Raw genomic sequence first — 15507 nt, 5'->3', positions numbered from 1 at the left:
CTACACATCCCGAGATGAAAGTGGAATGAGCAATAAAGGGGTCGGCCGCTAGGATCATGCCCCAAGACCCCCAACTCAGTTGAGCGGGCTTAGTCTTAATTCTGTTTATTCGTCTTTCTTCGACAACCCTGCATCTCCTGCCTCTTTATCTTCCTATTGCAAGTTTTTCATCCCTGCTTTCTCGCTCTTTTTTTCTTTATTTCTCTTCCTCCTCCTCCGCTCTCCCCTTTCTTTCTCTTGCTCTGGGTCAAAAGTTTGATGTTGAAAAATAAGTTCGGTCCCAAAAGTGAGTAACTATGTCCCTCGCCTTCACTGAGAGGCATAAATGAAGCACTGGCGGTGGTTTGACAGTCTTAAATTAGTAGGGCGAAGAGGGAGAATTTGGATTTGTGAAGAATACCAGTTGATAATCGGAACTGAACATCGGTTCTACTTTTCACCCGTCTTTGGTTTGCATTCAGGGACCTCAAGATGTGTTTGAGGTTGGCGGCACCTTATGGCCAGATTAGGAAGAATCTGTGGAAAACATTTCTATTAAAGAGGCAGTGTAAAATACAGCATTCGCAAGCCTCAAACATTATGTTTTAGATCTATACCGCAGTTTAGTGGACAGATGCACATTTTATAGTTTCCAATTAGCTGACATCTTTGTACGGCTTTGCATAGCCTTTTATGGTATTTATTTTGATCATAGTCTACCTAGCTGGTTAGTGCACGCGGTTGCCCAGCCTGATATTTCATTTAAAGTATTTGTTTTCTGAGCAGGTGTGGTTAGAGAGCAAAGTGTTCGTGCGCTCTGCGTGGATGGCTGTGTTACAATCATCCATATCTGTATGCCATTGTGAGATGGAAAGAATGGACTACACTGTTGTAGATAGAACCTGCAGTGCTGGACTAGGTTAGAGTCCCGAGATGGGCCGGCAGGATGTGACCGATCTCCTCAGTTAATCCATTGGCTGGTTTATTGGCTCTTACAGTACCGGGCAAGGGGGAAGACCCCTAACAGCAGGTGCTATGCCAGGGTTAGATTGGCGGCCAACCCCTGAGTGTTATGGTATTGGTATTAGTGTGGGCCAGATGGGTTATTTAGCATTACTATATAATACTCAGGCTAACCATACGGTAGCCCCTCTTAGCTTACCTATCTAATGTCTGCATTCAGCTAACACAGTGACCCAGGCGGCGAGCGTGCTCGCACCGATGTAATCCGCAGTTCGTTGATTTGTATCCTGTTGGGGGTGAATCAGGCTTTTGAGTTCAGTGAAAACAACAAGCTGTTCCGTAGCTCACCACGAGGGGGGCCTGCACAAGTCTGAGTGTAGAAAACTGCAGCTGTTATCATTTGGATGTGTACCGCACAGTAGGTTAGTGTTTTCTTTCCTAAGGCAGCAGGCTTGAGCCAAACTAACCCACATCCTTACCAGGACTAGTGTGTGATACTGCAGTGCGCCTCTCCGCGGCAGGATGGTTGGGGAGTAAACGGTTGAATACAGGTTATCGAGTGCAACATAAAATGTCCTCCATTTGCATTATAAAACATTAAATAGAGTTTCGAGACCCTAGAATATGGTCTCTGCTGATTTGCTCTCCTATCAGAGAATATAAGTGAGAATGGAATGGCCAACAGAAGAAGGCTATAAGGAGAGATGTTTGATTTGTACCCGGAAAATAATTTTCCTATTGTATGCCCCACTGGATAGGTTCCCTCAAATTGTTTCACTTGGACCTAAGCCTATGTGAATGCAACTACCTTGGTGATCATGCACGTCCAGCCGGGGCTGCAAGTGTCATGGTGATTGTGTCGACCCGGTCTGGACTATAAGTGTCTTTGTGAACATATCAGAACGGTCGTGGTGCAACTACCCGGATAATCATATCTGCCCAGTCAGCATCCATACTGTGAGGATTGGCACACAGCTGAAGCAGGGCTGCATCCATCCTGCCAGCAGGATCAGCATCATGGCAGAAGCACCGGGGCTGCTGACGTGGGCCCTGCTTGACCTCTTCTGCAGCTTTTAAAGGCGGCCTTCAACTATCTTGGGCCTCTGCTTGCAAGGAGAAGACTAAGGTGCTGAATCTGGGCTAATCAAATGGAGAGGCTCAGAGGCTAGCTTTGTACCCACTACACCACCAAGGGTAAAAACATGCAAAATGCATGAACTGGTTGCACATTTGATGGGAGTGGCACCATATTCCATACCTGAGCCAAATACGTGCTTCATACTGTTGGGGGGGAGGACAAGCTCATCAAGGGTTTGCTGGCTGAGAGACCACACAAGTAGGGATCAGCAGGCATAGTGCCAAAAGGGAGAATTGTGACCAGGATCACTGCCGTGTGTACTGTACTAAACTTTGTAGTATTCTTTCAGTACTGTGAGGCTAAAAAGTGCTTTAATTAAAAAAAATACAGGCACTGGGTAGACAGTGACAGTATTGTGCCACTGTTGATTTTTGAGTTATGAAATTGTGTCCCCCACACTATGCCAGTGAATGCCGTCCCTCACTACGCTAAGAGATAAGCGCGGACAGGCTTATACTTAGGCCAGTTTGCGGAGCCATAGTAGGAAGGACCCGTGGACACCAGTGGCAAGTAAACTCAACCACCACAGTGGCACCAGTAGCCCCTTCGGTGCCCTGTGGCCTCCTGAACATGGTCTGACAAGCTCCCACTCGTGGAAATCACCTGCACCATTGTTTCCCCTAAAAGGAATTACATCTTAGTCTCTGTTCTGGAAAGTAAGCCTCCTTGCCTGTTATGACAAGCACTGGCAAAGGCAATAGGTCTCGGCTGCTGACTTTGCCAGTGCTTCTTGTTTATGCTCTTTACCATTAACTAAAAAGAAACGAGCATTGGCAAAGCTAGTAGGTCTTGTCTGTGAGAGCTGTTGGATTTGGCAATGTTTTGTAGCCATGCTGTCCCGCATCACGGATGCTTTGCAGTGTGGCTAAGACTCATTTAAGAAAGCATGATGACCAACCAGAGCTAATGCGCGTTTTTATTTTAAAGTGCATTAGTGCTGGATTCATCATAGTTTTTTCTTTATTATTATTTTTTTGGGCATGCTGCACAGCACCCATGCTGGTATGCAGCATGGATACAAATAATTGCCAAAGTTGAAATGCCCTGCTATGCAGCATTAACAAAAGGCAGTGGCAGCAGTGCCAATAGTCTCAAAGGCGAGCCCTATTGGCTTTGCCAATGCATGTTAAGGCTCAGCACGACACCCCTGTGATTCCAAGCAAATTGATTAATCTCCCCATGCGCGAAAAAAGATAAAATTATGACGTGGCAAAAATCCTATCACATAATTAAAGTAATATTGCCCATGTCTTAGTGAAAATGCATTTGGAAGCAGATATCACTCATGTCACAATAAACGCTGATAACATCTGTTTTCACAAAAAACATCAATTTCAAAGGAGAAAAGGGCTTCTTTGAAGTGTGTGTGGCACAGTAAAACGATTGGCAATAGGTTCAACAAGACAACGGGGGAAAAAGAAAAAGTCAAAGCGCTATCAAAGGAAGGACAGCAGTGGACATGAAGAAATTAGTACTTTCTCCATGCTCCATACGAGAGAAGAGGAAATTAGAAGGCACTAAATAAGAGCGACAATGAAGCCAACGGTTGCTGTGCAATGGGCGGGCTGCAAGCCCATTGTTGTATACAGTACCACACTCAAGCAAGCGTGCATGCAGTGCATACACTGCGCAGTCAAGACATAACAATGGTTGATGCCAATGCCAAACTGCACGAGCAAAAAGAAAATCTCCAGCATAATGATATATATGTGCACATCTATCACAGCATGTCCACATTAGTCACGACTCTATGGCAGCCCCAGCTGAATGAAAAATGCATTACTTTATTTTACAAGATGGTGGATGTCCACCTTGAAGCGCTACTTCAAAAGTACAAAAACAAATAGTAAAAGATGTGCAAAATTACATTTAGGAAAAGGAATGGCCATGTAGCAAATTTCAGCTGCCTTGCTTTCCTAAAAAGTAAAAAATAAAAAAAGAAAGGAAGAAGTTGACATGAGACGTGGAGTGCTGGGTTGCAGTAGAGGAGGAGTAGGGAGAGTAGGTCAGTGCTGCCCGTCGAGCAGTGGTGAGCAACGATGGACAGGGAAGCAACATAGAAGCCTAAAAGTAAGGAATATTGAAAACGATAATAATAAACTGCAGGGCAGGTAGGGAGGTGCGGTGGATGAACTGGGCAGTGGTAGAGCAACAGTGAGACCTCGTTGACAGGGACGTGAGCAGGGAAGCAGTGTACACGGGCGAGAGAGCAAAAAAGCATACCCTTTCCCATTGAGTGCTCAAAGCAAAAGAAAAAATTAGCTCCCTGACTGCAAACAGTGGAAGGATAGAAGTAATCCAGTCAAAAGTATGGTAAAGAAGCTATCCTCTAGGGGGAAGAAAGACAAAAAGTAAAGCCATCCAATAAGAAGCAGGCAAAAGAGATTAACAAGAAAGCCAACCATGGATAAGAAGTAGCTTGACCCAAAGCACTTTGTGAGTATAGGTACTGTGCATAATTGGTCTGTCAACAATTGACAACTAAACCCGTGTGTATGCAAGACCAGAGAATAGTACCAGAGCAGGGCTAGCTGCTGCATTAAAAGCGAGCAGTCCACTACAACATTCTCCAACACAGACCACCTGACAATGGATTGTTTAACTCAGTGACACCATTTTAGCTTCTGTTATAGGTTTTGAACACCTTATTATAAAAAATGACCCATTTTGGAAAAAACAGTGTTTTTTAATTGATAAGTTTAATGTGCCCATAGAAAAGAAGATGTTTGGGGGATCTTAGACAGAAATCAATGTAATTCATGGTCTGCGGCATATGTTATACAGTGTTCCTTCTTTTCTTATAGGGGCAGCAGCATATGGAGATCATGGTATGACGCCATCAGGTAGCACCACCTTCCAACCAGGACACAGACGGACGCCTTCTGAGGCTGAGCGGTGGCTGGAGGAAGTAGCCAAATCAGCAAAGGCGCAACAGCAGCAGCAGCAACAACAGCCTCAGCCCCAGACCATGCTCTTAATGCCCATGTCCATCCCCTCCACAGTGCAGTCCTTCCCTATGGCCTATGATGCTGCTCCGCCTCCTGCCAGTATGTATATGGCACCACATATGCAGCCTGCGTACATGCCCATGGCTACCTACAACCCTACCATGGCCAGCAGCATGTCCTACCCCACTCCAAGTGTTCCTGTGGTGGGCATCACACCTTCACAAATGGTGGCCAACGTGTTCTGCACTGCCACACAAATGCAGTCTTCTAACTTTGCAAGCAAGAGCAGTCCTTACCCGCAGGGTTTAGTGCACAATCCACCCGTCTCAGCGGCAGGCAGTCAATATTCAAGTCCCATGCAGCAATCCAGCAGCATAGCCAGGCCGCGAACAAATGGCACTGCCAATGGCACATCGTGGCCACCGGATCCCCACCAGCTGAAAGGACCATCCACCATGGAAGAGGTCGACCAGTTCGAAGCACAGTGGGCAGCATTAGAGTCCAGGTCTCAGAGGGCAGCAAACCCATTTTCCAATGACCTACAGAAAACCTTTGAAATTGAACTATAATGGGGCAGGTTCCCCTTTATTCCCCCCCGCCCCCCCCTACCCCTACATCCCGTTCCTGAGATTGACAGTCTCAGTGGATCTTGCAGACTTTGTTTTTGACGTGGGACCTGATATTTATGACTTACCCTGCAGAGGACCACAAGTATTTAAAGTCACACCAGACGGCCAGAATGAAACTGAAAAGCTGCAGTAGAACAGCTGGTGGCAATGAAATACGCTGCACCAAATAAAAGTAGACACAGTGTTGGCTACCACGTTTCCATCTCCAGTACTCATGCAGACTCCAAGGTTCGGATGTGATTGCACCAGTCTCTGACAGTGTGAAAAATAAAGGGATCTTGACTGTTTTGCAGTGCTGATGATGCTGGATGTCGACTACAGAATGGACATGCTGAGAGGACTTGCCTGCGTATGGACACAGAGCTCTGAAATGGCAGAAACTTTAAAATGATGACCCAGAATGCATGAATCATCTGCAGAAGAAGAGCAGTTTATGTACCTGTTTACTGAGCGTGCGTGTGTGGTACGATACTGCATCTTTTGGCTTAGTTTTGGGAATTAGGAGGTCTACCTAGGGGCATACAGGCAAAAAGAGCTAGGGACCAACCAAGTTGGAATCTGGAAATGCAACTGCCAAACTTGAAAAAGAATGGGGGCCTCGTAAACAGTGATTTGATTGTACTAATCAATGTGCTTGATGGATGTAATCTCTTAGCAGTGTCTAGTGCCACTGACATCAGCCCGCTTAGCCAACGAACCAATGGACGAGTGAACTATTAAGGATGTGGGAGAGCTCTTGATGGATATGTGAAGTACACCTATCTGCATCAGCCCCCCCCCTTCATTAAGGACGTGTTATTTTGACAGTATCTAGAAAACACAAATGGCAAGTGGCCTTCTTATTTTATCTGCGGATCAGTTCAATTTGAATACTAGATGTAGTCCTTAAAATAATGCGATTTTTTGTGAACTATACGTTGAGGGCCTTAGATCTTGGTCTGTAAATTCTCCTTCCAGCCACCCTTGTATTTGAGGTCAAATTTCCACTAAAAGTTAGGAAAGGTCAGAAAGGCCTTGTAAAAGCATTGTCTTCATTTTGTGTCAATCATGAAATCCAAAAATTACAGGTCCTAGTTCTATGGCAGCCATATTTAACAGTTTGTTTTTGTCAAGCTTCAGCACATGTGTGACAGAGGGCTTTCTGCATGCTTGGCTTCCGTTGTACATTGCCTCCAAGACATCTCCTTTTCTGCACAAAGGGCACAAATGATTTTCCTAGGATGGTAATACTACAGCTAGAGTTTGAATGCTTGTGGTTTGAGGTTTAAAGCTAAAACCTTCACATAAAGACCCGGATACAAGGCTGCCTAAGTACATTGGCTGCTGCGGAATCAGGTGGAATCTTTCGGTGGTAACCTATGGTGCAATGCAGAGATCTTTTTTTTAAAGTATGTCAACAATTTTTGATGGCAGTTTCCTAGCTTGCAGATGTAGTTGGTGGCCTTGCTTAAGAACAAGCCAAAGTGTTTGGTTCTTATCCCAAAAACCTCCTGATCTCAGTCAGTAGCCAGTTTATTGGCAAAGGGTACCCACTAGTGTATTTACTCTGTGCATTTATGTTGTGCTTTACCAAAAAGTCTGATCCTGCATTGGGATTCCTGAAATACTGGTATGACATACGCGTAGGTCCTGAAGTATGCTAACAAGATAAAGAATTTGACACTAAAGGGAAAAGGAAGCTCCAGTTTTATTTTTCAAAGTAATGAGAGTAACTCACAATTACCCTGATCCACTTGTTCCTAGGGTGCTTCTGTTGCATTTTAATATATGTTTGTTCGATGGCATGTGTATTTGTAGATACACATGCTTTGCCTAAGTCTGCGACCTAGTGTTGGGCTCGGAGTGTTATCTATCTATCTATCTATCTATCTATCTATCTATCTATCTATCTATCTATCTAGATAGATAGATAGATATAGAGATATATAACAAATGTACTCTTCTTATCTCCACATCTGCTTACCTTGACAGTAAATCGATATTGCAGTGGATATGATATTGTTCCAGTTTTATATCTCAACACAATATTGTGCCCTCTCCATCTACCCACCTTAGGTATGTTTAGTGATGTCATGATTCTGGATATCAAGAGCCTAGAATGGTATGAATGATGTCACTGTGACGTCCAGGCTTGAAGTATCCCTTGTGTCGTTGTAGCATGAGGAGGACTTATAACCATCGCAAAGCTTTTGCATGAAAGTCCTTGATGAGAATGCCCCCACACATCACATGCGAGGTGCCGTTCACTTGGTGGCTACAAAGGCCAGGATATGTCTGAGTGTAATCCACGGTCCTGTCTTATAATGGCTCCTTAAGTAAACTCTTTCTCTGATGCCTTTTGCAGGGCTTGTCGCTCTCTTTATTTCTCTGTTTCAGCCTTATTATGTTCCTGCTGTGGTCATTTTGTTTGCATATGCTGATGATACCCAGATTCTTGTCCACATGGGAGGCTTTCTGGCAGCAGCTGCTTACAAGATTAGATCTTGCCTCATCATGTTAAGATGGTGGTTGTCTTCCAGTGTCATTAATAAAATGGCAGCAAGACCAATATGTTTCTTTCCTATATTTCTCTAGTCTTACAATAACTTCTGGCCAGAGGTCAAATACTGCTGCCCTTTACCCTCTGTTGCTGTAAAGTACTTTGGAAGCGAAAGTATTTCTGACCAATCTCAGGATGCGATCAGCAGGTCAACAAGTCCTCTCTTCCACAAAGTGGTATGTCACATGAATCCGGGCATGTTTTCCTTTTTTCTTGATAAATAGCCTGCTCACGTCACCCACACGGAGGGATTTTAAACGCTTCAGTCAGAACGCTTCTTTCTGATCAAGGGTGAATCCATCCTCCCGCCTCACAGGAAGGTGAGGATCAGGGAAAATAGAGAACACCCACTGTTAATAGATACAGCTGTGCTCAATGTGCACCACCCTATCATCAAAACAGTTTTGCAGATTGAACACTGGTGCCAGAAACTAACAGCTGTATTCAGGAGCACAGGTTCCTGTGGACGTATCCACTATCTACTTTTACGACTGAATGACATAGATCCCAGCGTGAGTTAATGTGGGAGAGGGTGCAGTGGTTTAGACTCGAGCAAGTAGAACTAGATTTACCGACAGATGACTGCTCACCTCCCTCTAAAGCATGGGGCACAGAGGTATGTGGGTGAAACAGACCCTCACTCATAGTTCTCCTCTTCCTCAGGTAGACACTGGGTTAAATGAATCAAATCCACAAATATTACTTCTCTTGCTGATTTTGAGGATGCAAAGAAGGCAACTCAGGGCCAGGCTGCTCCAATTTGACTCTGAAAGTGACCACAGCACACTGTTCATAAAGATCAAATGAGTGACCCTCTTGTTTCAAATAGATAGCGCCACCGGATTCTTTAATTGCAGAGGTTTGTCCTTTTTTGTGTGACTGTACTGGCTTTATAGATCACTAACAATGTCTTCATGATGATTTCATAAGATGACTGGCACTTGTAGAAACCACAATACCCACGAATTACCTTCTTGTGGAAAGTTGGTGAAAAAGATTCTAGCTTGAGCCAAAGGTGTGTCCCTGGTTCAGCTCTAGGGCTTAAGTTATGGCAAGTGTTTTTTCAGCCAAGGCATTGCCCTTGCATGCCTCCCATTAAGCAGATTTGTAAATGAACAAAACAGTCAGCACCTTCAGAATGAAGGAGGGGAAGTGCTGTAAAATTACATGAGGATTTAGCAAATATGATGTAGGTTTGTCTTCTGACACAGAGCCTGAAGTTTCAGTTAAATGCAGAGCATGAAACTGACAGTGGGCCCTGTGGCCAAAGTGGGTCTTTCAGTGGCTTGACTTGTGTTTATGTGCTTATCGCCAAGCCAGATTCATAGCTTGTCTATGCCTACCAAATTTAGTTGCTTGTTTTTAAGGTGCCATCAAGCTGATGACAACTCCTTGTGACCATCTAGATAGACTCGCTCCAGAATGCCTTGTCATCTGGTTGGCTCTTCAGACTGCTTGGTGGTGAGTTCACTGCTATTGTGATTTTGGTTTCTCATCTGTTTTTATCTATGATCTGCATTACAGACCTCAACTGTGAACTAGAAACCATTAGAAGTAAGGATTCCTGACATGAGAAGCAATACCCATCACAAAATGTACATCTTTCTGATGCAGCTGCACACTGTATATGACCTACATACTGAAAGATTTGTTCAGTGTTGGCAAATCCAACAGTGTTCTTTTCTGGGGTAATCCCGAAATCAAGAAGCCCCAGAGGCCGGGTTTGCATTAGGAAACTAATGCATACTCCCCCTTACCTACGATACAAAACATCTGCTATTGTAATCCAAACTAGGAAGCATATGTTGTTCTTTGAGCCCATTGTGTGAGACTAGACTGATCCCTTCTCCAATGAATAGATCATTGGGTTAAGCGCTTACTCAGTGTGTGTGAGTTGCAGGCCACATGGTCATGTTCCAACTGGGCAGGTTCATTCCCCTGTGCAGTCTGCAGGTAAAAAGGTTGAAGTTTAAACTGAGCATGCTTAGCCTTTCATTCTGACAATCGTGATACAATAAATACCAAATTTAGTTAGGGAATGAGACTCGGGTTTGCTAATGCTTTGTACTTGGTTTGACAAACGCCTGGTGCAAAGTGTTAGAGAGGTTGCTACTTTCCAGTGCAAATTAGTATTTTTGTTGGGTAGTATCCCAAATTAACACAAAGTTGCACTTTGCTCTGTTTTGGGTTACTTTGCATGACGGGGTGTTACATGGATGGTGCATGGGTGTTCCCATTCAACCACCAATGTGTTTTGACACAAACCCTTATCTACAAACATTGGCACACAAAGATTTGCACCAAAAAACTATGCTTTCTTTAGGCAGGCATAACAGGGAGAAATGTTTTCATTTGCTGCAGTGGTGCCTTGCATCCAAAAGTAGTAAATCTGGGCTATAATGAAGCTCCTCCAAGGGGTCTCTCGCAAGCTAGAACATCTAGAAATTCACCTCCTAATAGCTGCTACCCCGAGGCTGTTAGTTGTCTGCAGCACAACAATTCAGTGTTGCAAAGGCACCTGGTGATCAATGCAGTGGCCTGACTGACTACATGATTCCTGGAAAGGATCTTTTAAATTAACGTAGCTCGTGCCCTACGCCCACCAGAAAGTCTGTATGCTGAGGCCAGATTGAGCTCCAGTTGTGCTAGAATTGGAAACCAAACTGAAGTATACATTTTTTTAATTTTTTTTCTCCTAGAGTGGTACTGAAAGAACCCTTTGTGGAAGCATCAGAGAGCTATTTGTGGCAGATAATAATGCATGTTCCTGAAAGGTGTACCCCAGCAGAAGCTGGCCAAAGAAGGGACTCATTTTCCTGGTTAAGTGAAGAAACAGCCTATAACGAGGCAGAAATATAAAGAACGGTTTAGAAATCGAGTCGCTTACACCAGACGTGAGAACAGGACCCGCACAATCATTGCTTACAAAAAGCAGGCTGTGAGGCGGGAGTCGATGCTTTTGTCAAATGGCATGTTAGATTTCACTTTACAAACTGGGGACAAACTAGGATACTGACTTCTTGATTTAATAATCTGCAGTAACGTGCAAAGGCGACGGCTCAAAAAGCATTTCAACACTAGTCATAATCTTGGCGCTGTTCATTATAAGAGATCCTTTTAACGGAAAAGTGAACAAAACCAGAATAATGGTCCAAAATCGTTACACCCTTGCATTGTTTTCAATCTAGCTACTGAGCAGTGCCGACTTATATGATGTTCTACATGTTTCTTGGAAATTCGACTTTCTGGTTGAGAAGGCAGTGGAGGCCAAAGTTCACAGAGGATAGTCAGAGGTTGGGGTTTGTCCCCAAAGTGTAGGGCCATAAAGTAGGATTGGATCATTTGGGTTTCAAAATAATCATACTAAATTTATAGAGGGCCAAGGAGGTAAGTAATTATATTGGGAGCTGTGAGTGTTACCCAGTGGGTGTGGTTTCCAGGTCATAATTTCCAGAACTGGATATGCAGTTCAAGTTCAGCAATTAAAGTCTTTATTATTTAACAACAACAAGGAGCAGGTGGTTTGCCCTTACCAGCCACAATCCCGACGCAACCACTTTCATCAGTTAGAGCGGTAGCTGATGTATTTGTGCAGTCATTTCACTGGTGGATACTCTGATGTTAGCCAGAAGTTATTCTAGTGAGTATACTGACATGTGCTATTTATTTCAGTGTAGTGCACATAAAGTCGCTATTTTGTAAAGTGAAGGAGGCCTTTCTCGCCATTTAGTAGAGTCAAGGAGACCTTTGTAATTCACTTAGCGTGTCATGTGACTTGCCATTCTTCATTTGGTGAATATACCACACTACTGCTCTGAAATCAGGTTGGTAGATTGGCAATCCATCAAGAATCAGTAACCAGAGCTTCGAACTCCATATACCATACTAGTTGAAGAATCCACTAGAAATTTATGCCTGGCACCTATAATATGGCCAGTCCAGGAATCCAAATTAAATTTGGTAACAAAGCATACCATGTACCATTCCAGTTGGCTTGTTAAGAAATCCATCAATATTGTGCTAGCAGAATATAACCCCTTCCACATATCTTCTCAGTTAAACAAACTTTGGTATTCACAGTGAAACGAAATATTGCCAATTCCTAAGAAGACATAATATCTGCCAAAATTATTTGATCAGTAGATGATAAAGTCTAGGACCAGAGGTTAGTAGACCTTGAGTTCTGGAAGAGCCTGTGTTCTGTATTTTATCAAGACCGCCCCCATTTCCCTCTTCCATTCCCAACGACGATTACACTTTCATTCTATTGTACCCAAGTTTACCCACTACAATGAAGACACAAGCAGCCTTAGTTCTAGCAGTATCGCAGTTGAACAAAAAAATCCTCTAAAAAGTCAGGTTCAGGACTGTCTTATATCTATATTGTGGAAATAATCAGCCAAAAGATTATTTACCAGTTTTTATGTTAACTTAAATGCCAAATGTTGTATTTTATATTATTTAATATATTTTAGTTATGATTTTTAATATGAAAAAATGTTTGACGTAGCTACAAGCTTATCACTTAGCAGTGCTATTTGTATGCTGAAGAATAAGTGAAAAATGGTAACTTTCTCTTCAGTCTTGTAGCAGGAGTGGTCATGTTCTTAAGCGTCTCAGATGCAGATCAGCCTGGGCCTTCAGATGAGTATTACTGTAGCTCTGCTTGGTCATGTTTGTTGTGTAATAAGGTGTGAAAATGCCATTGTTGCATTGTCAGCTAATCCTGTGTATTTTATGACTAAACCAGTACTTGTAATTAGCAGACGGTTGGATCATGACTGAATAAATAGAGTAAGAGAACGGCCACAAAGGCTGTTTGATGAAGGTCATAAGGACTGTAAAAGACAGCAAAAAGCTTATGGAACATGTCCATGTTCTGCAAAAAAATCTTGTTAAAATGCAGCTAATGTTACAGGTGTAATATAGAGTGGCATTTGATACAATGAGACCTCAGTGATGGATTTAGGTTTACAAATTATGTAAGGGTTTACCTCTCATAGCATCCACCATATTACCTTCAACTTGGACAGTGACGGTCCTTGTTGCCTCAATTCAATGTGTCCAGGGGGATGAGTCCTATTCCTTTTTCTTTTGAGCATATGGTGGCTGAACTTGACCATCACTATCCGATGATGCTGAAGCCATATGATTTCGGTATGAGAAAGGGCTCTTGAAGGTGAATGTAATATCTCAAATGGAAGTAAACAAAGATTGGTGGCAATAGTTTGGTTTTCTGACCAAATTAGATAGCAACTGATCGAAAGAGAGAAAACACATCAGTCCTTAGAATTACTCTGAAGCATCTCTCGAGATCTCACAATGAAACCTGTCGAAGCTCGATGCATCTCTAACACGTATGATAGCAAATACGATCTCAAACTCCCCAGATCTCTTGCATTTCCAACTTGCCTTATTGAGAATTCAAAGAAAAGCATGGCTTAAAAAACGAACCCAACTGTAATGGTCCATTTGCCACACCAACTGCAAAGAATTGCCATTTGGATAGTTTAGAGCCTTGATGAGACACGGAGTTGCCTCCCTTTATCCTTCAATGAACTTGGTGCCATAAGTGAAACAGCCATTTGTGACTCATCATTCAACCCTATAGTTGATATAAAGATCTTTCGAATATATCTTTTATCACCCATCTGATAACCAGAGTCTTGCTCAATAAATAGGTCCTCACCATATCTGACTGTAGGGTGTTTGGGGTGCGTCTGCGTTTATGTAAAAGCAGCATTCCTGGAAGCAAAACGTCTATGTCGCAGCAAAAATGTGATCCTGCTTCCTGTGCTAGGTGTTCTAATAAAAAATAAATAAATCTGGGTCTATAGCGGATGCATCCATGCCAGATTTTTAATCTGTGCACATGGGATAAATTTACACACACAACACAACATGGGACTTTTTTTTTTAGTCTGCTGTGAACCTGAAAATCTGGCAAGAATCTGGCCAATTTGGACGAACATCAGGCCCATGCTTTAGACTAATAGAGTTGCAACCTCTTGTACTGTACTCGGAAACTGTTAAACCTTGAGTTGACCATTCTTCAACTGATCCTGTCCTGCACTTTGTAATGTTGTCCATTAGCCAGCCCTCATAGATACATTAAATATTTGATGCCATGCAAGGAAGGGCAGAAGATCAAACAACATTCTGGTGAGGGAAGTTGATGAAATAAAGTGTGGTTCTTCTGCTTTCATGTTTACGTACAATGGATGGACATGTTATTAAAAAACAAAACAGCAAAGCAATGTGTAAAGTTCATTTGTTTTCCAGTAAATTGCATGCTAAAAATTAAACCCAGTAGAATGCCAGATATCTGCAACATGCTTAATGGTGGAAAGATGGACATATATAAACTTCACATTTTGGTTTTATATATAAATATATATTGCTCCCTCCTACCCTAGAAGCACTTTTCTTAGTAGAATCCGCCTCCTTTGGAAAACACTCTCATAGCCCCTTACCTTTAATCGAAATGAAATGGGAAAGCAAAAATTGAGATAAACATTAATTACTCTGTACCCCCATGAAAATGGAAAAAGCCGCCAGAATCAGGGTTATAACCAGCCTGCGCTGCCACTGAAGATGGAACATGAAATGGTAAAAGCTGGGTCCTATTTCCAGTTGTTGATATTAAGGTGAAGGCTAAAGTTGTTGCCCCAGATTCCATTTCAGACCCACCTATCACGAGAACGTTTAATAAGATCACCTCCTCCTGTTGTCCTCATATTTATATCTTCTACTGTTCCATCAAGAAGCTTGGCTGCATCTCCAGATAACTGGTGTTGAACTGGCAGTTCATTAACACTTAGTGTCCAGTCGAGAAGCATACTTCTAAGAGTCTATTATTGAGTGTAGGTTCTACATATGTTGCAGAAAAACTAAGTTACCTCATATATTTGATTGTAAACATTTAGTTTGATAGTGGTAACAATCCGTAAGGACTTATTTTCTATCTTGATTTCCAAATTTTGTATCTAAACCTATGTATTTGTATTATAACTCCATTGTACAAAAAGCATATAAATAATATAATGTAGAAAGATCCTTGTGTCGTTATTCTTTCTTCAGTTTTGTGTGTGTGTGTGTGTGTTGGAATTTTTGAAGTCACAAAGGGCTGCAGAATAAAAGTATGCAAGCATCTGATGTCTTTTGTACATTCACAGAAAGACCAGGTATTTCAAATTCCGTATTTTTACATGGTATGGGGTACTTTTATATTCCAAATAACTATTTAACATAACTGAAAATATAGATACCAAACTTGCCAATATCCATCATATTTAATGACTGACTGTTGTT

At 42.5% G+C, this 15507-nt stretch overlaps 1 protein-coding gene across 1 annotated transcript in view; it reads left to right on the top strand.

Moving 5' to 3' along the window:
* Positions 1–15248, top strand: part of NUMBL (NUMB like endocytic adaptor protein) — a 253850-nt gene extending 238602 nt beyond the window's left edge. The window contains exon 10 of the mRNA XM_069208091.1: positions 4885–15248. Coding sequence (XP_069064192.1) covers positions 4885–5597 — 713 coding nt within the window. The 3' untranslated portion in view covers positions 5598–15248. The remainder of the gene's footprint in view (positions 1–4884) is intronic.
* The last annotated feature ends 259 nt before the right edge of the window (positions 15249–15507 follow it).

The sequence above is a fragment of the Pleurodeles waltl genome, chromosome 9, assembly GCF_031143425.1.
Source record: "Pleurodeles waltl isolate 20211129_DDA chromosome 9, aPleWal1.hap1.20221129, whole genome shotgun sequence".
Taxonomy (NCBI): Eukaryota; Metazoa; Chordata; class Amphibia; order Caudata; family Salamandridae; genus Pleurodeles; species Pleurodeles waltl.
This window is presented reverse-complemented; position numbering and strand designations above follow the sequence as displayed.